Source organism: Talaromyces stipitatus, genomic scaffold, assembly GCF_000003125.1.
Source record: "Talaromyces stipitatus ATCC 10500 scf_1105507295511 genomic scaffold, whole genome shotgun sequence".
Lineage (NCBI taxonomy): Eukaryota > Fungi > Ascomycota > Eurotiomycetes > Eurotiales > Trichocomaceae > Talaromyces > Talaromyces stipitatus.
Genome location: NW_002990119.1, coordinates 1133578 through 1154915, shown reverse-complemented (window position 1 = coordinate 1154915; position 21338 = coordinate 1133578). Strand labels below are relative to the sequence as shown.

At 47.2% G+C, this 21338-nt stretch overlaps 8 protein-coding genes across 8 annotated transcripts; 5 read left to right on the top strand and 3 right to left on the bottom strand.

Moving 5' to 3' along the window:
- Positions 1–145: 145 nt before the first annotated feature.
- TSTA_101360 (pre-mRNA splicing factor, putative) lies at positions 146–2219 on the bottom strand (the record flags this gene model as incomplete). Its single annotated transcript, XM_002486089.1, has 3 exons — positions 146–1940; positions 1999–2052; positions 2114–2219. The coding sequence occupies 3 exons, from the start codon at positions 2217–2219 to the stop codon at positions 280–282; spliced, it is 1821 nt and encodes a 606-aa protein (XP_002486134.1). The 3' UTR covers positions 146–279.
- A 693-nt stretch (positions 2220–2912) lies between these two features.
- On the top strand, positions 2913–6201 carry TSTA_101350 (protein mannosyltransferase 1; the record flags this gene model as incomplete). The annotated part of the gene is made up of 5 exons (XM_002486088.1): positions 2913–3193; positions 3259–3548; positions 3603–3886; positions 3941–5404; positions 5491–6201. 5 exons carry the CDS (start codon positions 2913–2915, stop codon positions 6010–6012), a joined length of 2841 nt encoding a protein of 946 aa, XP_002486133.1. The 3' UTR covers positions 6013–6201.
- Positions 6202–6248: 47 nt separating this feature from the next.
- TSTA_101340 (uncharacterized protein) lies at positions 6249–7281 on the bottom strand. The gene is made up of 4 exons (XM_002486087.1): positions 7113–7281; positions 6997–7040; positions 6671–6869; positions 6249–6606 (listed from the first exon to the last, which is right to left on the bottom strand). Exons 1-4 carry the CDS (start codon positions 7257–7259, stop codon positions 6556–6558), a joined length of 441 nt encoding a protein of 146 aa, XP_002486132.1. The 5' UTR covers positions 7260–7281; the 3' UTR covers positions 6249–6555.
- A 501-nt stretch (positions 7282–7782) lies between these two features.
- Positions 7783–9279, top strand: TSTA_101330 (uncharacterized protein; the record flags this gene model as incomplete). Its single annotated transcript, XM_002486086.1, has 5 exons — positions 7783–7880; positions 7925–8058; positions 8092–8303; positions 8897–9003; positions 9045–9279. 5 exons carry the CDS (start codon positions 7783–7785, stop codon positions 9277–9279), a joined length of 786 nt encoding a protein of 261 aa, XP_002486131.1.
- Positions 9280–10017: 738 nt separating this feature from the next.
- Positions 10018–12336, top strand: TSTA_101320 (DHHC zinc finger membrane protein, putative; the record flags this gene model as incomplete). The annotated part of the gene is made up of 3 exons (XM_002486085.1): positions 10018–11003; positions 11052–11160; positions 11216–12336. The coding sequence occupies 3 exons, from the start codon at positions 10018–10020 to the stop codon at positions 12008–12010; spliced, it is 1890 nt and encodes a 629-aa protein (XP_002486130.1). The 3' UTR covers positions 12011–12336.
- A 1605-nt stretch (positions 12337–13941) lies between these two features.
- Positions 13942–17068, top strand: TSTA_101310 (histone-lysine N-methyltransferase (Ash1), putative; the record flags this gene model as incomplete). The annotated part of the gene is made up of 4 exons (XM_002486084.1): positions 13942–15235; positions 15284–15657; positions 15711–15910; positions 15959–17068. 4 exons carry the CDS (start codon positions 13942–13944, stop codon positions 16686–16688), a joined length of 2598 nt encoding a protein of 865 aa, XP_002486129.1. The 3' UTR covers positions 16689–17068.
- Positions 17069–17258: 190 nt separating this feature from the next.
- Positions 17259–19459, top strand: TSTA_101300 (uncharacterized protein). Its single transcript, XM_002486083.1, has 9 exons — positions 17259–17319; positions 17390–17490; positions 17546–17589; positions 17684–17709; positions 17765–17855; positions 17905–17995; positions 18054–18214; positions 18277–18568; positions 18637–19459. The coding sequence occupies exons 2-9, from the start codon at positions 17471–17473 to the stop codon at positions 18917–18919; spliced, it is 1008 nt and encodes a 335-aa protein (XP_002486128.1). The 5' UTR covers positions 17259–17319; positions 17390–17470; the 3' UTR covers positions 18920–19459.
- TSTA_101290 (uncharacterized protein) lies at positions 19164–21215 on the bottom strand (the record flags this gene model as incomplete). The annotated part of the gene is made up of 2 exons (XM_002486082.1): positions 21040–21215; positions 19164–20861 (listed from the first exon to the last, which is right to left on the bottom strand). The coding sequence occupies exons 1-2, from the start codon at positions 21049–21051 to the stop codon at positions 19164–19166; spliced, it is 1710 nt and encodes a 569-aa protein (XP_002486127.1). The 5' UTR covers positions 21052–21215.
- Positions 21216–21338: the final 123 nt, after the last annotated feature.

Below are 21338 nucleotides of genomic sequence, written 5' to 3'. Positions count from 1 at the left end.
GCTTTGGTTTTGAATGAGATTTGATCATGGTGCTTTAGAATTTAATATTTTGCGGGATCAATCAGTATATTATTTCGTACAAAGCCCACCCAATCCTAAACGCTCACCCAAATGCTAACCAAATAGAAAAGAAGTCAGGAATGGATGAAATGATACATAAAAGTAGCTGTGGTAAACTCCATTTTGTAAATCAGACTGTAATTCGCCTTCTCTCCGCGGATAGACCGTATGAAGAAGTGTCCTGAGAAAAACTTATAGTAGTCGTGATATTATCGACGATTAATGACCCTCCGGGTATCCCTGCTGATATTGCCCCTGCTGATACCCTCCCGGCGGCGGCGGTGGCTGTTGTTGTTGATGCTGTCCATACTTCTCATGCAAATTCCTGATTTGCTCATTAATATCCATCGTCGGCGGACTAGGTCCGCCTGCTGCCGGTCTCCCTGCCCCAATGGCGGGAGCACCAGTAGCTGGTGGACCGACAGTTGGCATTTGCATATGCGAAAAGTGTGATGGTGCACCAGGCGCGCTTTCGTAACCGGGTGCGTGTACTGAGTAGGGTGTTGGTCCAGTGCCCGGTGGTGCCATCATAGCAATACGTTTGCGACGTGCTTCTTCTTCTGATTCTTCGTATGGATGCGTACCACCACCAGCTGAAGTGGTAGGAGTAGGCGCATTTGCGTAATCAAATACGTCTGTCCGCTGACTGGCGAGACGCTTTAGATTATTCGCAACGTCTGTTGTGATTAGGTTCGTATGCGCGGCGCGAGATTCGGCTTTTTCCCGTTGCTCTTTCCAGCGTGGATCCAGCATTTCGATGCGCATGTGTTGATCCAGTTCTGCGACGGGGATTTGCTGGTGACAATTTGGACAGAGTGCTGTGACGGCGGACTGTTGTTGACGTCGTGATTGTGCGCGTGGGACGTAGTCGGATCGAATGCGCATTGAAGGTGGTTGACCCTTCGCGGCTGCCTGGGCAGCGTAAGCCTGCTCCCGGGCTTCGTTACGTTCGCGAATACGTTGCTCTTCCTCTTCGTTGGCTGCAGAGACGGGCATTGGTACGGTAGACGGCTGGAAGGTTGGTTGCATAGGCTGATATTCTGTGGGAATAGGAGTGGGTTGTGCAGGCCCGACTTGTTCCATCGGATAGGCATTGTAATATACAGGCTCTGCTTCGTCTGTAGGCATCGCCTCCTCGATACGTAGCGGATTCAGCGACATCATCGCCTTCTGCTCAAGAGATGCCGACTGAAGATCACCAAGAGAAGCGGGTGGTGGCAATTCGATTTGATCGTCCGCTTCAGTGAAAAGAACAGTCTCTACGACCGCAAAGTCATGCCAGTCAATCTGTGCGTATTCGATACGTTCCCTCTCTTCTTCTTCCTCTTTCTTCTGCTTCTGTTGCTCTTGATATTTGACCCATTCCGCTCGTTGTTTGGCTCGGTCCAAAATATGGTGTTTATTTTTTGTGTTTCGTTCCAATTCTTCAAGCCGGCGCTTCTCTGTCGTCTCTGCATCGATACCCTCCTTGTTCAATAATATCGTATATTGATCGACTAGTCGAGTGAAGAACTGGTATAAACTGTGCTGTGGCCGTAGAAAATCGAACTGGAAATTTCGCGCCTCCCTTTGCGACAACGACGTCATGAACGACTTTCCTCTTTTCGCGACGAATAATGCCGTCAACTTCACAACTTCTAAATCCTGTGCATTGATAATGGGCATTCGCGCCGAGAAATGGAACTCTGGTGGTGCAGCTGGTCCCTTGGGCTTTTCGGGTACTGGAGTAGCTGCTGCCTCGCCCGGTCGTCCAGCCGACACGTCAGTGCCGCGTCCTTCTTTGATTTCGTCGAGTCGCCATTGATAGTATGCTGCGTAAGCGTCGCCGGGGCTTAAGAAGGAAAATTTCGGGTTGTTCTGTTCTTTCTCGCGAATCCGCTCTATAAACAAAGATTGATAAGCATAGGCACAGTAAGAAGAGTGTTGAGAAACGCTTACGTTCGAAAACTGGGCCGTTTCGAGCAGCATATCCAGCTGTTTTCTCAACAATAGCTGTAAAAGAAAGGTGTTAGCAAGAAAGCTTAGAAACAGCTGCTTGAATGGATGGATGTACCTCTAATATCCTTCGGTGGCACGACTATGCCCTCTGGGGGTTTGCTGATATCGTCTATGGTTGTAGGCGTTGAGACCCCATTCCCGTTGGCTACAGCTGCAGCCATTTCGTTTCCCTATAGCGTGATGGAAAAGTCAACGTCGCTGTCAGTTGCTCGGATAGAGTCTAGAGTTCTCTCGGCGAAGATGGTCGTCGCATTTGATATTTCTAGCCTAGTACATTTTGCGCGCTTATTTGCCGCGCGGCTCGGCGGTAGTGTCCACTCTGTACACAGTACTACAAGTTACACTGCAAGCTCATACTCTCTCCTCGAACATGTTTTCCAAGGACTATTCAATTTTTATAGTTTTTATCACTTTCGTTCTATCTCCCCTGTCTCGTTTCATCCCTCATAATAGTCAAAACAGCCAGCCAGTAAGAAGCCGCGCGGTCACTGGCTAAGTTTCTCCACCTTCCGTGGTCTAGCAACTTGAGATCTGGCCAGCTGTCGACGGACCCCAGCAGCGTCAACTCCCCTTTGATTCATTTTCCATCAAGAGATCTTTTTTGTTCTCGGGCATCGTTTGCAGCCATTTACTTTCTCATGGGACTCTTATTTTATATCTAATTGTTCTTTCGCTTCCTGACTTTCGTTTATATCATCACTTGTTTCTATAACCACTAATAGTTCCGTACTCGTCGCTGGCCTCAAATAATTCTCCGATACAATCGCAATATCCTCGATTACATACAGATACTGGGCAACCGCAATTGATCTTCATCCCTAGAAAACCTCCGCCGATGCAACTCAATTGCAAATATGTCTCCAAAATCTAAGGATACGCTCAATGTGCGGCCGGTCTCTCGAGGCAACCGTTCGCGCAGTCGCAGTCGTAGTCGCAGTCGATCCCCCAATCCAAAGTCGAAAAAGTCTGCGCCTAAGAACAAAAAGGATTATTCATCAGAAGGCGTCACGAATAATGATATTTTCAAGCTCCCAGCTTCAGACTATCTATGGCTTGCTGGTTTGACCCTGGCGGCCGCCGCAGTCCGATTGTTTCGCATCTACCAACCTTCAAGCGTCGTCTTTGATGAGGTCCAGTACGTTACGCTCATATTTCGAGGCGGTCATGTAATTTTTACTAATGTGCTTTGGGTGCTGTTAGTTTCGGTGGTTTCGCGACCAAATACATCAAGGGCAGATTTTTTATGGATGTCCACCCTCCACTTGCCAAATTGCTCATCACATTGGCCGGTTGGCTCGCTGGCTTTCAAGGCGACTTTGATTTCAAGGATATCGGAATGGACTACCTTGAACCCGGCGTTCCATATGTCGCTATGCGTCTGCTGCCCGCTATTCTGGGTGTCTTGACTGTACCCCTAATGTTCCTGACATTGAAAGCGACTGGCTGCAGAACGTCTACTGCGATCATGGGCGCAGTATTGGTTACCTTTGGTAAGTGACATGAAGTGAACTCGCAAGTGGACGGGAACTTACTTAGATGCATAGATAATGCTCTTACCACTCAATCTCGTTTCATTCTGCTCGATTCGCCCCTGATTTTCTTCACGGCTTTGACTGCCTTATCATTTGCGTGCTTCACCAATCAGCATGAACAAGGCCCCAGCAAAGCATTCAAAGGGCCTTGGTGGTTCTGGTTGGCCTTTTCAGGACTTTCCTTGGGTGCTACACTAAGCGTGAAATGGGTAGGGCTCTTTACCACAGCGTGGGTGGGATCCTTGACCATCCTTCAGCTTTGGGTTTTGTTGGGCGATGCGAGCAATGTCACACCAGTAAGTTTAAGTCATGCAACAGCCTTTTCTAAGGTTATATCTAATTATATCTAGCGTCTGTGGTTCAAACACTTCTTTGCGCGATTCTTCTGTCTCATCGTCATCCCCCTCGGCTTCTATGTCGCAATGTTTGGTATTCATTTTCTCTGCTTGGTAAACCCCGGAGAAGGTGATGGCTTCATGTCTTCTGAATTCCAGGCTACTCTGAACTCCAAGGGCATGCAAGATGTTCCAGCAGATGTCGCTTACGGTTCTCGAGTCACTATTCGTCATGTTAATACCCAGGGTGGTTATCTCCACTCGCATGCACACATGTATCCCACTGGAAGCCAACAGCAACAGGTCACGCTCTATCCCCATAAGGATGAGAATAACGTCTTCCTGCTCGAAAACCAGACTCAACCCCTTGGACCTGATGGAACAGAAATCGAAGGACCATTAGCGTGGGATAACGGAACTGCCGAATACATTTACGATGGTGGTGTCATTAGGCTGTACCACTTGCTCACTCATCGCCGCATTCACTCTCACGATGAGCGTGCTCCCATCACTGATGCTGACTGGCAAAACGAAGTGTCTGCTTATGGTTATGAAGGATTTCCTGGTGATGCCAATGACCTCTTCCGTGTTGAGATCGTCAAGTCTGCTTCAGATGGCGAAGAAGCCAAGAAGCGCCTGCGTACTATCCAAACGAAATTTAGACTTATCCACATCATGACCGGATGTGCTTTGTTCTCGCACAAGGTAAAGCTACCTGACTGGGGTTTTGATCAACAGGAAGTCACTTGCGCCAAACAAGGCACTCTCCCTAACAGTCTTTGGTATATTGAATCGAACGCTCATCCCGCGTTGAAAGAGGATGCAGAGAAAGTCAACTACCGAAATCCCGGTTTCCTAGGAAAGTTCTGGGAGCTTCAGAGAGTCATGTGGACAACTAACGCCGGTTTGACCGAGTCGCATGCCTGGGACTCTCGCCCCCCTTCATGGCCAACTCTCCTTCGTGGTATCAACTTCTGGGGTAAAGACCACCGTCAGGTCTATTTGCTCGGAAACCCTCTCATTTGGTGGTCATCGACCGCTGCGATTGCAATTTATGTTCTTTTCAAGGGTCTTGCAGTTCTGCGCTGGCAACGAGGCTATACTGACTACAAGAACATCAACTTCAAGCGGTTCGACTATGAGGTCGGCACTACAGTGCTTGGATGGGGTTTCCACTACTTCCCTTTTTTCCTCATGGCTCGTCAGTTGTTTTTGCACCATTATCTCCCAGCGCTGTACTTCGCTATTATGGCCTTGTGCCAGACTTTTGACTTTATCTTGAACCGTGTGCAGCTCCCTGTTATCGGCAAGAAATCGATCGTTGGCCATGGACTTATTGCAATTTTCCTCGCGTTGAGCATCTGCGTCTTCGTTATTTACTCTCCCCTCGCCTATGCAAATCCTTGGACAAGAGATACCTGTCAAAGTGTTAAGTTACTAGACACTTGGGACTTCGATTGTCCAATCTTTCATACTGACGTAAGTGTTCCAGCATGGCAGCCGCCTCGTCGCGGCAGACACCGATCTCGTGATGATGATTAACGACTTATGTGGGAAAAAAACAGTTGAACGATTATATAACACCATTTTCAAGTGTGAACGAGCCAGTGAAGTCTCAGGCTCCCGCAGTTCCTCCTAATCAGAACCCGATTCAGAACCAGCAACAGCAGCCCATTGGCAAAAATCCAGACAGCAACAAACAGTTCGTGACCGCCCAACCAGCGAGCTCAAACCGAATCATTGGCCGTGAAGAGCGCGTCGAATACCGCGATGAAGCCGGCAACATCTTAGACCCGAAGGAAGTTGCCCGACTACAAGCAGAGGGGAAAGTCTCCTTGCAAACCAAATACCAAACTCAAACCCGAGTCATTGATGCAAACGGCAACCAAATCATCAAAAATGCCGAACATGCTCCTCCACACCCAGACGTCGAAGGTCAGAATCCAGAGACCAACCGAAATGGTGAGGACAGTACTGCCCCTCGAAATGAACCAGCATCGGCCGCAGGCTCGGAGAAGTCTGTTTATGATGAAAAGGTTGCCAGTACGCCTAAGCCTGCAAGTGAAGGTCAAGGAGCGACGAAATGATTGTCGTGCATAGCATGTTTGTAGTTCAGTTTTGGTCTATGTTACCTTTTTTCTCTTCAATTTCGTACTAATGTATACGACATCGGTGCGTGACATGTCTCTGTGTACCATACATTTCTCTCTCTTCTTTTTTTCCTATCTATAATGAGTTACCAAAGGAGAAAATCTGATGATTTATACATCTCTCAACTATTTCCAGTATTTATTTATTATGTGGCCTTGGAAGAGACGGGATAGTGCAGCGGACAAAAGAAATAATATTCAAATTCGAAGACACAGATTGCTCAAAGCTATACAAAGAACAAACAAATAAGTCTCTGTCTGGGTGATGCTGTTTTTTTCTCTTTTTCTATCTAGTGGAAGATGACTGATTTCTTGAGAGGGTCATCGTTGTCTTCTAGAGTACAAGCAAGGTATAATGACTCCTTTATCGTAAAACTCGGGGGATTCTATAAGAGAGAGGATGGAATCAATCGGAACATGAATCCGGTCGATGATGAAATCATTGTCCAGTTTCCGCAATCACAAAAAAAGGAGAGAGATTTAGTAGTCATATTCCTCCTTGCCGTACTTGTTGAATTTCTCGTGGAGATCCTGCCAAACAATATCAGTATCATCTGTGCAAAGAATATGGTGTGGATTTGTGTATAGTATATACCGCGGGCAAAGTCACGTTGGGGACAATGACGGTGTTAAGGGCACTAGGAGCGTTGCGGAGAGGCTGGCTCTTGTCGCCGTGAGGGTGGTACTGGTATTTGAATACCTTGCCATCGCTCTCACCCTCCCAGGGCATGGCGGATTCGCCGATGCGGACGTTGCTCTCGGAGGTTACTGAGGTGGGCTTGCGACCGAAGAACCTGTACCGGTACTCCGTTAGCTTTTCGTAATTTGATAAACTTATGTTGCTATCGCGAATTGAGGTTGTAGATGTGCAATTGAGGTAGTGGCAGATGACGCATCGTAAGACGCATGGGGCGAATTTACCATCCAGCGAGCATGAAAGCACCGGACATGACACCGAGAAGAACCTATAAGAATAACCACAATCAGATCCCATATCCCTCAATTGACCATCCTTTCGTGTATTAAATAGAACATACGTAAAGCTCGGGGTCACGCTTGCCAGCTTTGTCGAGGTTAGCTTCCTCTTTCGCGGAACTGGCGAATCGGCGGACGGGGGTGCGAGAAATAAGAGCTGGACGGGCAGCGAAAGCCCGACGAGCTGTGAAAGAAGCAATCGAAGACATTTTTATTATAGTGGTTGTGGACACAGCGGAGGGGAGAGTTGGTGGTTGAGGTTGAGGTTGGTGATGTGATGTCGTTCTCACACGATGATATCTCGGCCCGCGGATCAGGTGATTTTTACCTTTGGCTTTGCTATCATTGGAGCTTTCCGGAGGCGGAACTGCGGATGTTGTTGGTGCCTGAATTATGAGGCGGATAACTGTTCCGTCGGATATTTAAGCCTCAACTACAACATATACTTACACCAATCTACTATTTGCTCTCAAGGGCATCGGTGATGGTCTTAACATGTATTCAAACTATAAGACAGCTTCGTGAGATATCCAATGACAAGATACGTGCACATGAAACGCAGCAACAGCCCATCACTGAGGAAAGGAGCTCGTAATCGAAATCAAAAGACGACGATGGGATACTTCTCGGGACCAATTAAAGTGGCATTATGAAATTCTTGTTTCCACCTGCAGCAATAGCGTCATCGGTGCTCGCTCCGGCTGAACAATTAAATGAGTTTCACTCTTCCGAATGCCCAACCGTGCCGGCAACGGCCATTCAAATACCCAAGAATTAGTCCATTTGTACCTATGCTGTTCCATGCACAAAGATGGACAGCGCAGTTTCACGTATGTACTCGCCGGAGAAGTTTGACAACTTGCATGGAACCCAGCAAAGCGAATTACAAGCTCACAGAAGATGTCGAACGCTTAGACTATTATGTCCCAGAAGGTTATCACCCAGTCATGCTAGGTGATGAATTCTGCTCTGGCCGATATATAATTGCTCACGAACTTGGATTCGCTCGTTCCGCCACGACCTGACTGGCGGAAGATACAGAAAGGCACCACCTAATTGCCCTCAAAATCTTACAGCTGAATGAAGCAGATCGAACTCATGAAATTGAAATTCTCTCGCGACTGGCAAACGCTGAGTCCAGCCTGTCCGGAAAAGCTGTAATCCAGAGAGTCCTCGATTCGTTCACAATATCTAGACCAAATGGCACTCATCGCTGTTTAGTCACTGATGCTGCAAGAGTCAACATCAACGAGGTGAAAAGAGTATCCGTATCATCGGCTTCTCCATCTTCCTACAGCCAGGGCAATTGTCACACAACTTGTCCTTGGAGTGCAATTCACTCACTCCCGAGGGATTGTTCACGGGGGCACGTTTATAAATCAAATGCACTTCCCTTGACAAGACTGATATATCTACAGATCTTCATCTTTCAAATATCCTTCTTCGATTGCCTCCCAAGATGAAAAACATAACTCGGGATCACCTACTAGCCAGAACTGGTGAACCAGTGAAAGAGCTCGTTGTACGGGAGGATGGTCACCTTCTTGACTCTGGAGTTCCCTCAGAGCTTGTCATTCCCATATGGCTAGGTATTGATAGTGATAAGGTTACCCTAAAAGATGCCCCTATTATGATCGCAGACTTTGGAGAAGCATTCGACCCTCGAGAAACAAAACAATACACTGCTCATACACCATTCTTACTTACACGCCCGAATCCCGCTTTACCGACGCAGGGGACTTAGATGAGCCTCTTTCTTTCCCTGGTGATGTCTGGACAATGGCATGTGCTATCTAGGATATCTTTGAATGTAGACCTCCTTTTGAATAATTTCCAGTCTCACTAGACGAGGTTACGATACAGCATGTTGAGATGCTTAGAAAATTTCCAGATCGGTGGTGGTATGAGTGAAAGGAAAGAAGCAATTCGTTTGAAGAAGATGGCCGCAAGAATGTGAAAGGAGATCTTCGTCAGTGGTATAGGAATACATCTAGACACTGGAATACGCGGTTTGACAAATACGTACAGCAACCACGGGGGCGAAATGGCCTTGACATGCTTTCGGTGGAAGAGGAGGAGGTTTTCCATGACATGATGGAGTTGATGCTAGTCCTTGAGCCGAAGAAAAGAGCTACTATCGATGAAGCTGTCGCAAGCAAATGGATGCAACAATGGGGATCGCCAGAGTGGCGGAGGATGCAGGATCTCATTGGCATTAATCTGGGGTAAATTGATCCAACAAGCGTCTTCGTTCTCCCACGACGGAAACATATAAGTAAACCACCAATATATCTGTCCTGAGAAGCCCTTGGTCGCAGCCAGAAGGTAATATTCTGGTCAAAGTAATCTCGGCTTCATCATCGCTCATACGCCCAAGCCATCTAGGATCTTTTTTCACTCTACGCAAATGCAGCCTACAGATGAGGGGTACTCTAGTAAGTTCTCGATCGGAGGGAAAGATCAGCAAAGAGTTGGTTGATGGACTGACCATGAAGTCTCACCAAAATATCAGCACAATTATGTAGAAGACACAGAGAGAGTTTATCAGACTGATAATAAGCTCAGCCCTCTAGAACGTATTTGGTTAGCGCAAGGGACCCAGTGACAGATCAGCCGTCGGAGTCTTGGTCGTTAAGGAGAAACAACACTGAAGAATTAATCCATCACGACCACAACCCATCCTCAGTCTCTCATTTGAAACCCGTCCATTCTTTTATCTGCGTATAATTCTCTGCACTCATCCTTATACTCTATATCCAACCTTCCTCTGTCGACGTGTACCCTCTTCGGATTCCTCATCCTCGCTCCTTACCTTTGGCCCACAATCTCCCGCTGGACATATCATTGATCAGGCACACAATTCCATTGTCCAGATACGCCTGACTACCCTATAATCGCAATATGAACGTTCGCTCTGCATTCTTATAGTCTTGACATATAATACGTTGGGTCTTCGGGTATCAAGCTATGCCAGACTCCAGCACAGCTTCGACTCCTATCAGTCCCGCCTTTCCAACACCTGGATTGGACATGCCACGCCCCCCTTCGGTTGGGGGTATCTCCTCACGTATGACGGATATTGCTTCTGAAGATGGAGATCATTCTGTCTCTTCGCGCGCCCCGACCTCGGTCCAGCCACCACAGTCTCGACGAGGGCCCCCGCCAGCAGGGCGATTATCCACAGGGAATTCGAATGCGCTTCGTCCGGGTAGCTCATCCAGTCGAATGAGTCGAATTAGCAGAACGCATGTTCCTTCGTTCACTCCCCAGGCTTTCTTTCGACCTATGAGCTCTCAGAGACTACAAGCACATCGTCGTCCAAGTCAGGTGCCCTCAGAGGCATATTCCGAGCCACCGGAAGCTGTCGAGGACGAAAGCGCACTTAACCGAAGAAGTTTGATATCGAGCAGTACGTTGCGTCTGGGCGCTCAAGCTGCTGATTTGGAAATCCCTCCTTCTCGAGGCACGGAATTCACAGATCCCATCATCTCTGACCGGAACACCTCGAACGCAAGCCCAACGGGGAACACGACTATTAGGAGTCTGGGAGAAAGCGTCAAGCTACTCCATGAACGTGAAAAGAAGTCCGCCCCGGAGCGACTTAATATAAATAAGACTGTCAGGACAGGTTCTTTGCACGATCCACCGCAGAGATCACCACTATCATTCCGATCCGGCTTTCTATCTCTGCAAAACAAAAACGAGGATTCCCAGCGTCCAACCGATAATACAGGTCGTGAAAGGTTATCGTCTGTAACATCATCCTCTCCACGTTCAATGAAAGAACATAAGATGCCCGAGCCACCCGCAAAGCTCGGCAAGAATTATGAATATTTTACAGGTAATACTGCCTTCTGGGGCAGTGGCAGGTTTCAGAACTCTCGTGACAAGCCGGTCAACATTGCGACGGGTATTTTGATAGTTCTTCCTGTGGGATTGTTTCTTGGATATTCGTATGTTATGTCTTCGTATTCTTATGGATTCAGCTGACTTTGCATTAGAGCCCCTTGGTTATGGCATAATGTGTCTCCGGCAATCCCTATCATTTTTGCATACCTCTTTTACGTTTGTTTCTCATCTTTTGTACACGCCTCTGTCGTAGATCCTGGGGTGAGTACTGAAATTGAGTATCACAGATGAGTTGAGTACTGACTATCAATTGAAGATCATCCCACGAAACTTGCATCCATTGCCCACGACTGATCCGGCTGCTGATCCCTTGACTTTAGGCCCACCAACCACTGACTGGGTCATGACCAAATTGGCTACCTCTGAAGTTGATGCCATGGTGGTCCCGGTCAAATACTGCAAAACCTGCAATATCTGGCGACCACCACGATGCTATCATTGTCGAGTGTGCGACAACTGTGTTGAGACCTTAGATCACCACTGTGTCTGGCTCAATAACTGTGTTGGCCGTCGCAATTACCGGTATTTCTTTACTTTTGTCAGCTCTGCCACAATCCTGGCCCTATTCCTTCTTGGAGCATCTCTGGCACATGTGCTGCTCTATCAACAACGGGAACACATCTCATTTGGCGCGTCTATCAGCACATGGCGAGTTCCATTCGCAATGGTGATCTACGGCGCGCTTGGTGCACCTTACCCAGCAGCACTCTGGATCTATCACCTCTGGCTCGTGGGTCGTGGTGAAACCACACGCGAATATCTCAACTCCCACAAATTCGCCAAAGCAGATCGTCTTCGGCCTTTTACTCAGGGCAATGTATTACGGAATTGGATTTCAGTGCTCGCAAGGCCTCGTCCACCGACATATCTTCAATTCAAGAAGCCATATCAACAAGGCGATCAGCGCTTTGCAACGCAGAAGCGCAAGTATCTGACAGCTAATGATATTGAGGCCCAAGCTGGGATGGAAATGCAAGCTGTTGTTGGACGAAACACGAATACTGGCTCTTCGTATCAGCCTGACATGCAGGAAGGCAATAATAGACCATGAATGGTCCTCGTCCCTTTCTCTTCTTATTACCTCACTATTGTACTACTATAGTCCTCCAGCTTCTTCCATTCTTTTTCCTTCTTGTTATTCTTCGATACAACCGTCCATAGCATCTGTCTTTTGATTCATCCGTTTGCTTATTCATTTTTGGTGCTGCTGGCATTAATGACTTACTATCATTCATACGACCTGACTATTTTCTATTCTTTGTTTAATGATTCCCCTCTTTTTTGCATTGTACAACTATGCTTACGTTCTCTCGTTTACGGACAGTATACACTTGCTAGAGTACTAGTCTTTTTGAATACGAGTTTATATTTTTGGCATATATCATACGTCAAAGTCAAACCCTCTTTGGTAGCGGGTGCGTTATTTAGCAATGCCCTGGTGAACAGCCTAATCTATATGATACCCAGGCAGATGTAAGAGAATGGCCTCAGCCACCTGCACAACGAACTTTCTATATTAAAGTGTAGTTAAGTACTACGAATCGGTGGCGTTGATCTCCAATATTAGCTGTAACGAGATCTACAAGGTACGTCTTATCCGGATTAAGACAGACTCGGACGTGTCTAGACAATTTAATATGTCAATATGTAGCGGGCAAGCCTCTTCGGTAGCAACATCAGACTTACAGCTCAGGGAGGATGTGTCTCACGAGATCAGTTCTGGAGCTACTGGGCGGTAACTTTATGGCTGGCTCTAGTGGTGAGAGGATGGAGGTTGTGGTAGCGTCATCGGCAGGACACTACAAGCCAAGAGAGTGGGCATATATACAACTGGTATACTCGGATGTATAAGAAAGGGCCGCGTAGATTGCAGCAAGTATACCGTCACGCTGTCCTACGTGTTACCCTTTTTGATCTCCCTTTATCAACTTTGGAACGCGAGGCTGAACGGTGAAAGCGGATGGGAAGTCGAAGGGAAGGCCCTGAGTGGATGGTTATAGTCAACCGGGAATGGCTGAATGATCAAATATTTGTGGTGGCATCTGATTTTACAGGTTTGTTGCATACGTAGTCCCTATTCATGTCCCTCGGCGTCCAGAAGATTTATGAATAGCTACATCGGGGAAGATTTCAGCTGATGACTCAAGTGGATGGTCGTTGATACGTCTAGTTCTGGCATGGTACATCTAGGCGGAGGGGTCATTGCAGACGATACTTATGCAGTATATGTTCGTAGCATTGATCTTATAGAAGCTGTCTGAACAGAGCCATACATAGACCGGAAGGGCTCGTTGTAGGACCAATTATGGAAACTCTATTGAAGAAGGTGAAAACTGAAATTGGAGCGATTAGGGTAGGCCGTGAGAATAAGAGAAGCTGAATATTCACACTGAGCAGTTCGTGTAAGACTGATATATTCCATAGCAAGCTGACCGGGGTATGTACGTACTACAGGCTAGGCAGGTAGGAGCATTCCAGGCAAAGGTTGCTGACTGAGTTCCCTTTCTGCCAACTCCCTCACCTCGCTTCCATTGTCCGCTCGACACCAACTTCATCCCACCACGCCCTATTCAACGATTCCATTGTTGAAGACTTTGTCATCACTCACTGTTGCACTCTTTATTTGAGCCAGTTATCGCCTGATCTTTATTCTGTTGTCGTGGTTCAGGCTGATGGTCAATGTTTACACGCCAACAGATATCACCACCTAAGATTGGAGATATCCTCCACGACGCGTGAGATTGGCCTCCGTTTGACTAAAATCACTCATCCTGACAGCAGGATCGGTCTGCTGAACTCAGCTATCAGAGTTCTGAGTGCTGGACCTGACTAGCCAAACCCGTTCTTTACTCCACCCTGTTTCTGTCTTCTGCAGTCCCCGGTCTCCCGCGCATTCAATTAAAATCCCCCGTTGGGTCCCCCGTCCACCTGGACACTTTTTCCCTCTTCCCAACTTTAATTTCCTCTTGACACGTTATCTTCATGTTCGAATCGATTGTCAACTTCCTATCACCCGCGGCACTGTCCAATTCCATCCTTCGAGAGGCAGTTGCTGCTGCCCCGGATTCTTCCAAGATGATGACGCGCCGTGCCCATTCCTCCCTAGAGTCAGCAGCGGCTGTCGTTGCTGCCACCGCGACTACGATTACAACAGACACGATGGAACATGACGCTTTTAATAACAACGGCCCCGTCGGGGTTGACTTCTCCGGTCCTTTACTCACTCCAGAAGCTAGTCGTTCCGAAACGTCGAGCAACCATGATCTTGTCGCCGGCGATGAGAAACCCCAACCACGACGAAGATCTGCGCGTGTGACGCGTTTGTCACTCCGCGCACTAGAGAATCTACGAGACTTAGAGGAGGAGAATAAATCGAAACAGGCGGGGAGATCGCCAACTCGTCCCAAAGATCGTACTGTTTCAGGAGAGACACTTATAAACAGCATTGCCGACAGCCGCGCTTCTCCCTCGTCACCAAAGAATGATACCAACCACGACCATTCATGGAGCCAGACAACCCTCTTGCGAGACGGACCGGATACTAACGAACATGCGCACCTTGCAACACCCGTCTCAAAGCGGTCCGAAGAAGAGGAGGTACCAAGAAGACGATCACTACGAGCTCGCCCAGCCAAGGAGGATGATCCTAATGCTAAGGAAAACAAGGAGGATAATATGGAAGTTAATATATCAATCAACAAGCGAGAAAAAGCTACACCACCGCGCCGGTCGTCTCGACTTAGTATGGTCACCCGAGCTGCAGAAGTGCTCGATAGAGCTGCCAGTGTCTTGGGCAAACGGTCTCGAGATGCAATGGAAAAAGCTGTCATGCAGCGTCGCGCAAGTCTACGCCCTCGACATTCGCTTCCTGCAAAGGACAGTCTAGCGAATTCTGAGCTGCCTGATCACAAGAAGCGCCGAGTGTCCGATAGTGATCTTCAAGCAAAGAAGACAGAGTTGGATTCTGCAGAAAAACCTGATACTGACAAAATAGCACCAGTTGCACCACAGTTCAAACCCAAGCGATGGCTGGATCAAGGAATGTATACTGGTCAAGAACGCGACTACGATCCCCGGTTGAACGAGGCGAATAATAAAATCAGGGCCGCCAAACGCAGAGCTGCGCCCGAGCCACAACGAAAACTTCTGCCTTTACCAATGTTTGCTGGGGAGAGATTGCTCAAAGTTGGCCGTGATTTTAAGCTTCCTTTTGATATATTCTCGCCTCTCCCTCCAGGTCAGCCAAAGCCAGATGAGTGGAAGAAGGTAAACCGAAGTAAGTTCAAATCTTGTCCATTGATGACAGTATGCTAATTACTTCTAGACGTGTTTGTAGGCGATGCTGCTAGTTTCTGGCGAGAGAATAAAAAGATCGAGCTTTCAACTTGCCTTTGCAGTGAAGAGACTGGATGTGATGAAGACTGTCAGAATCGGTTCATGTTCTACGAATGTGATTCGAGCAACTGCCGCGTTGGACCTAACTGCGGCAATCGAAGCTTTGAGGAGTTGAAGCAGCGTACAAAGGCTGGCGGGAAATATAACGTCGGCGTGGAGGTTATTAAGACAGCCGATCGAGGGTATGGTGTACGCAGCAACCGTACCTTTGAACCGAATCAGGTTATTGTGGAGTACACAGGCGAGATTATCACGCAGAGCGAATGTGAACGGCGCATGCGGACGGTTTACAAGAACAATGAGGTGAAATCTGACCCTACAAACGTACCATGGAATACAATCTAACACACATGCAGTGCTATTACCTGATGTACTTTGACCAAAATATGATCATCGATGCAACACGCGGGTCTATTGCGCGTTTCGTCAATCATTCATGCGCTCCCAACTGCCGAATGGAGAAATGGACAGTTGGTGGGAAGCCACGCATGGCTCTATTTGCAGGTGACAGAGGTATCATGACTGGAGAAGAGCTCACTTATGACTATAACTTTGAGTACGTTGACTCCAAGTGCAACGTAGAGAATATACTAACCTGAAAAAGTCCATACTCTCAGAAGAACGTTCAACAATGCCGCTGTGGCGCTCCAACCTGCCGTGGTGTTCTCGGCCCTCGCCCAAAGGGACGCGAAATCAGGGAGTCCAAAGCGGAACAGAAGAAGGTAGCTCTGCAGAAGAAAGCCAAGAGTACTCTTGTGGGGACAAAGCGCAAGCTAGGGAATGTGCTGGATGAATCGACCACTGCTCTTAATAAAAAGAGAAAAACCTTAGCAGGCACGTCGGTTAGGACAATTTCCAAGGTAGTGTCCAAAGCCAAGTCAGCATTGAACAGCAAGAAGGCTCCAGTTCAAGTGAAGAAGAACGTCACTGTCACGAAAACAACAAAACCCTCGGCAAAATCTACGACGAAAACAAAGACTATTAGCAAGTCGAGAGTCACGAAGGTGGCCACCGCAGCAAAGGCAACCAAAGCAACATCCAAAGTGAAGAATCAACAAGTGACGAAGAAGCACACTACGAAGTCGGCTTCCAAACAGCCTACCAAAGAGACAAACGCCGTATCGAAACCACTGTCGGCGTCAGAGAAAGTTCGGATCCGATTCAAAGCGACGGCTCGTCGATCGACTAGCTTTAAGAAGGGAACACAAACTTTGAAAGCGAAAAGTCCTGCAAAGAAGACCCCGTTGAAGAAAACGCCTAGCAAAAAGACTCCTATCAAGACTCCAAGCGGGAGTGTTAAAAGCAGAGCGGCTTTGACGAAGGTGGGCAAATGATCTCTAATCCTCGACTATTTTCTCTATCTTTGGCACCTGGTATCGGACTTACTTCATATCTGGCGTTGGTGTTGCTTTACGGTTATTCTAATTGCGGGCGAATCTGGTTGTTGATCTGGCTGGTTGGGTTAATCTACCTTCTATCTCCTCGTTGTATTCAACTCTATTCTCGACTTCATCTACTGATTTACTATCCCATTCTATTTTTTGAATTGGCTTTATTGAGGAGAGTTCATAATCAGCATAGGGGTTTCTTGCTTCGAGTTAGGGCTTGTTATTTGGGTTCTCATCGGTGATTGTTATGAGTTCATGTATCGGCAGGATCATTACCAAGGAGTATTCTAATTCAATCAGTCGAGCGTTAATACATTACTTGCTTACTTAGATCTCTCTTTTCAGCCTCACAAAACAGGCAGAAAGTGGTCTGTTGCGCTATTTCCAAAACCAGACTAGCGGCGGTCATCCTAATGTATATCCACGGAATATGATTGGTTCATACCTCCCGTTTTAGAGTGTCCTCCTGATTATTACTTCAAGGAGAGACAAATCTTTCGTCTTCTTTCTGTTTTTATGCATCTCCTTTTCAGTGTTCGGACGAATTCATGTTAAGATATTGTACGGTATTCTGGAGGTATGTCTGACTACTCTATCCACACCAGATATCGAAAATTTGTGTTCGAGTTAAAGAACGTCATTCGCAGGTTTGAAAATATATCGTGATTATACACACATGGTATCTACACATCTATATACGAAAAAGTTTCTTTAAGTACTTGAATATAATGGCGACGGCGCATGATAAGTAAGTTTATCTCCAATGGATGTCTCTTGGGATGTGGCTGATAGGTCATTTGCAGATTTATTGGCCTTACATTGGCAGTGTTGGCTTCTGTGGCTATTGGTATGCCTATCCTTCATATTGCCAAGGAGATTTGCGTCATGATGTATATGCATGGTACAGCTTGTTTGGAAAGAAGCTGATTTGGTGAATACAGGATCGAGTTATGTAATCACAAAAAGGGTCCGTCACACACTCCGTCAAAGGTAGAGAATCATCCAACTAATCTATAGTCTAGAGTCTTATACAATCATCAGACCGTCTAGGATACGACGGTGACGGATTCAAATATATCCGGAATCCGCTCTGGTGGTGCGGAACTATTACTCGTATGTTCTCTCCAACCTGATGAAGTTGTCTTGCTCATAGACTGGATAGTCGTTATTGGGGAATTAATGAATACCGCGGCCTATGCGTTTGCGCCTGCTGTTTTGGTTACACCTTTGGGGGCATTGAGTGTATTGATTGGGTAAGTTCCCCCTATAAATCACCTCTGTGACGAGACAGTGCTGACAGTCGAGATTTAGAGCTGTTCTGGGTGCATACTTTCTCGGAGAAGAACTCAACACCGTCGGCCGCGTAGGCTGCGCAAACTGTCTTTTAGGCTCCATCCTGCTCGTTCTACATGCCCCGGCTGATCGAGAAATCCATACAATCGACGAAGTATTAAACTTGGCTACTCAACCTCGTACGCCCGTCCCTCTCCCCCATCATCCAGAAAAAGGGGAAAGTGTATACTAACCTCCAAAGTATTCCTAACATACCTCCTCTTCGTCATAATCTACACCCTCTACACAATCAACCGCATCGCTCCCAAAAGCGGCCGCACAAACCCCGTCGTGTACATGAGTATCTGCTCCCTCGTGGGCTCCGTATCTGTCATGAGCGTAAAAGCATTTGGGATCGCAGTCAAACTCACTTTTGAGGGGAACAATCAATTCACGCATGCGTCGACGTATGTGTTTTTGGTGGTTCTGGTGGTTACGACGTTGACTCAAACGCATTATTTGAATAAGGCTATGAGTTGTTTCTCAGCTTATTTGTTTGTTTCCTCTTATCCTAGCATTTTATCTCGGTGGTGTAGGTTTGATGGACTGACTTGTGGTATAGGGTGAATGCAATGTACTACGTCGGCTTTGCGACATGTACCATCTCAGCATCCATGATTCTATACCAGGGACTAAACACCCACGACCCCATGGAAATCATTTCTCTGATTTGTGGATTTTTGTTGGAGTTTGTGAGCGTTGCGTTACTTACGATATCCCGAAGTGATGATGCGACGGCTCGGAGAAAGAAGTCTAGAGTTTCGGCGGATTATGAGCGTGTTAATAATAGTAATACGTTTGCGGTTGGGGATGATGAGGATGATGTTGAGTTGAGATCGGTTTGAACGTGTCATAGAAGATGATTAAGGTTGTATATAGGTATATTATCAAAAGCATAGGTCGCGTAGGGAGGTATAATAGAAGGATATTCATAGATATAAAGAATAATCATTTGATATGTGTTACAATTTCATGTTCGAAACGCCCTATTTTACGCCTTTACCATACAAAACAGAGCTCCCGGCAAAAACACGAAAACTATGTGAGCAATCAATAGAATACACTCGGAATAACGAGAACGTGAATGTTCTAGGACTCTCCTGCCTTGTTCTCAATCGTCATTTCTGTAGCTGTCTTTGTATCTTCTATTGGCGGATGCTGCATGGTTGGTATGTCTGTGGATTCAGGTTCGTTCTCGGTCTTGACTTCGGTATCAGGAGCTCCAACAACTGGTGATTGTTCAGTCTTTATGTGGTACGTCTCAGTAGGTCGCGCAGGCTCTTTGACCAGAGTGTTCATCTGGTTAGGCTGTATTTCAGGAGTAATTGACGCTCTCCCAGATCCTTCAACCGTTTCAGATGGAACGGGCACATCTGATGGCACAGTTTGCGCAACTTTCGTTTCACTCTGAACTGCCACCTTTTCATCCGGTGCAGGTTGAACGGTTTCCGTAACTTCAACGCGTTCAGTGACAGTGCCCGCTGGATTAGGTTGAGTCTGTTGGACGTCTTCCATCATGTCTGCACTGGGTGTAGGTTCTGGTTTCACTTCAGACACCTCTTCAACATTCGAGGATTCAATTGCCAAACCAGGACCAGCCGGAGGAGTCAATTGCTCAGATTCCGGCCGCACAGGGGATTGTGGCTGTGGAATTAAATGCTCTACCGCACTCGAAACAACATTATTCTCAGCAGCAACAGGTTGGGGTGTCAAACTTGGCATCGCTTCCGGATCTAATTTCGGCGCTGTAGCAGGGGCTACCGGTGTGTCGACTTGAGGGGTTTCTCCATGTTTGGTTGTTTCTTCGGCATCTTCAGCATCTTCGGCATCTTCACCTTCCTCACCCTCTTCGTCTTCATCGTCTTCCTCTTGTTCGCCATCCGCAGGTCTATCTTCTCCGCCAACTTCGGCACCTTCACCAGGAGCAAACATGACTTTCTTCCGACCTCTGCCTCTGAGTCCTCTACCTTTTCGTTTTGGTGGTGGCGGTCCCTTTCGTTTCGCGGGGGACTCCACGGCTGTTGACGCAACCACAATACCCTCAGCATTCGCAACACCTACACCTTCCACCACAGTTCCCGGTGCCGGAGTCGCTTTGATAACAGTAACATCCTGCTGCCCATTCGCAGCTTGAGACTCATCTTTAATCTCTCCTTCCACTTTCTGGCCTTCTGGAATCCAAGCATCGTATATAGTAATATTCCCAGTATCTGGGTTGATCTTTCGAATCTTGGCTTTCCGCATAGGTTGTGAAGCATTAGGAACAGCAGCAGTAACCGCACCAGAAGCGCCATAAAGAGACGGTAAACCAGGTCTTCTCTTTGCCAAAAACTCGACTTCCGGAAGCTCAACATGACGGGGGACCTGACTCCATTTTCGAGTCGTATAACTCCTCTCCATCTTCGCAGCTGGCGTAGTCGCATCTTCCATATCATGTCCCTCCCTCTCATCGACCGGTTGCGTATCCTTTGTAGCTGGAAGAAGATAAATATACCCCGCCCTCGCGGCGCGAAGTAATGCCCGGCTTTGCGGAGCTAGTAAATGACTATCCTTGGGCATAGGTAATTCGGGAAAAGGATGATGATGGTCGGTTTTACCAGTGATAGTGCTGCTGGTGGTGCCGGCATTGTCAGCTGGGATTTCTGTTTTGGCTTCTTGGGAAATTGTATGGCTTTGACGTGACCAGCGGCGGATGGGTAGGCCCTCGAATATGTCGTGGTCTGCTGCGCTTGTGCGACTGCGGTTTGCGGTTTCAACGAATTGTCGGCCTGATCGGGAGGATCTGAACTATATTGAATTTGGTGAGTTCCAAGTCTTATTCCAGGGTATGATATGCGATGATAGTAACCACCACAAAGTGTCTTAATTATATCGGTGACCCCAAAACGGTCGCGTGTGTCCAGCAGTCCGTCATAGAAAAGAAAAGAGAAAATATGAGACCTGATGGGAAGCGATGGAAACTCACTGTCGGCGCCATGTTCGAGGAGCGGAGAGAACTCGCGCTCGGAAGTTATCGAACGATAATCGATGCGGCTCTCCGTAGAATACCCTGAATATCTCGAAAAGATCGTGTTTTATATTAGAGTTGTTGAGATTAATTGTGTAATGTGTTTTCTGGTTGAAAACGATCGTGATTTGCTTGTTGCTGTGAGCTCTGCACCGTGAAGCGCGGAGGCGTTTGCGGAGAGACTTGCGATTGACACACGTGATTAACCGCTTTTGTCTTAGCGTGTTTTCACTCTACAGTTCTCACTATGTACTATG

Excerpts from the sequence above, each read along its gene's own strand:
- TSTA_101340 (XM_002486087.1), bottom strand. The coding sequence starts at position 7,259 with ATGTCTTCGATTGCTTCTTTCACAGCTCGTCGGGCTTTCGCTGCCCGT. Across the intron at positions 7,041-7,112 it reads AGCGTGACCCCGAGCTTTAC|GTTCTTCTCGGTGTCATGTC; the intron begins GTATGTTCTATT and ends TTATTCTTATAG. Across the intron at positions 6,870-6,996 it reads GCTTTCATGCTCGCTGGATG|GTTCTTCGGTCGCAAGCCCA; the intron begins GTAAATTCGCCC and ends GTACCGGTACAG.
- TSTA_101300 (XM_002486083.1), top strand. The coding sequence starts at position 17,471 with ATGGCGACGGCGCATGATAA. Across the intron at positions 17,491-17,545 it reads ATGGCGACGGCGCATGATAA|ATTTATTGGCCTTACATTGG; the intron begins GTAAGTTTATCT and ends GGTCATTTGCAG. Across the intron at positions 17,856-17,904 it reads GTGGTGCGGAACTATTACTC|TCGTTATTGGGGAATTAATG; the intron begins GTATGTTCTCTC and ends TAGACTGGATAG.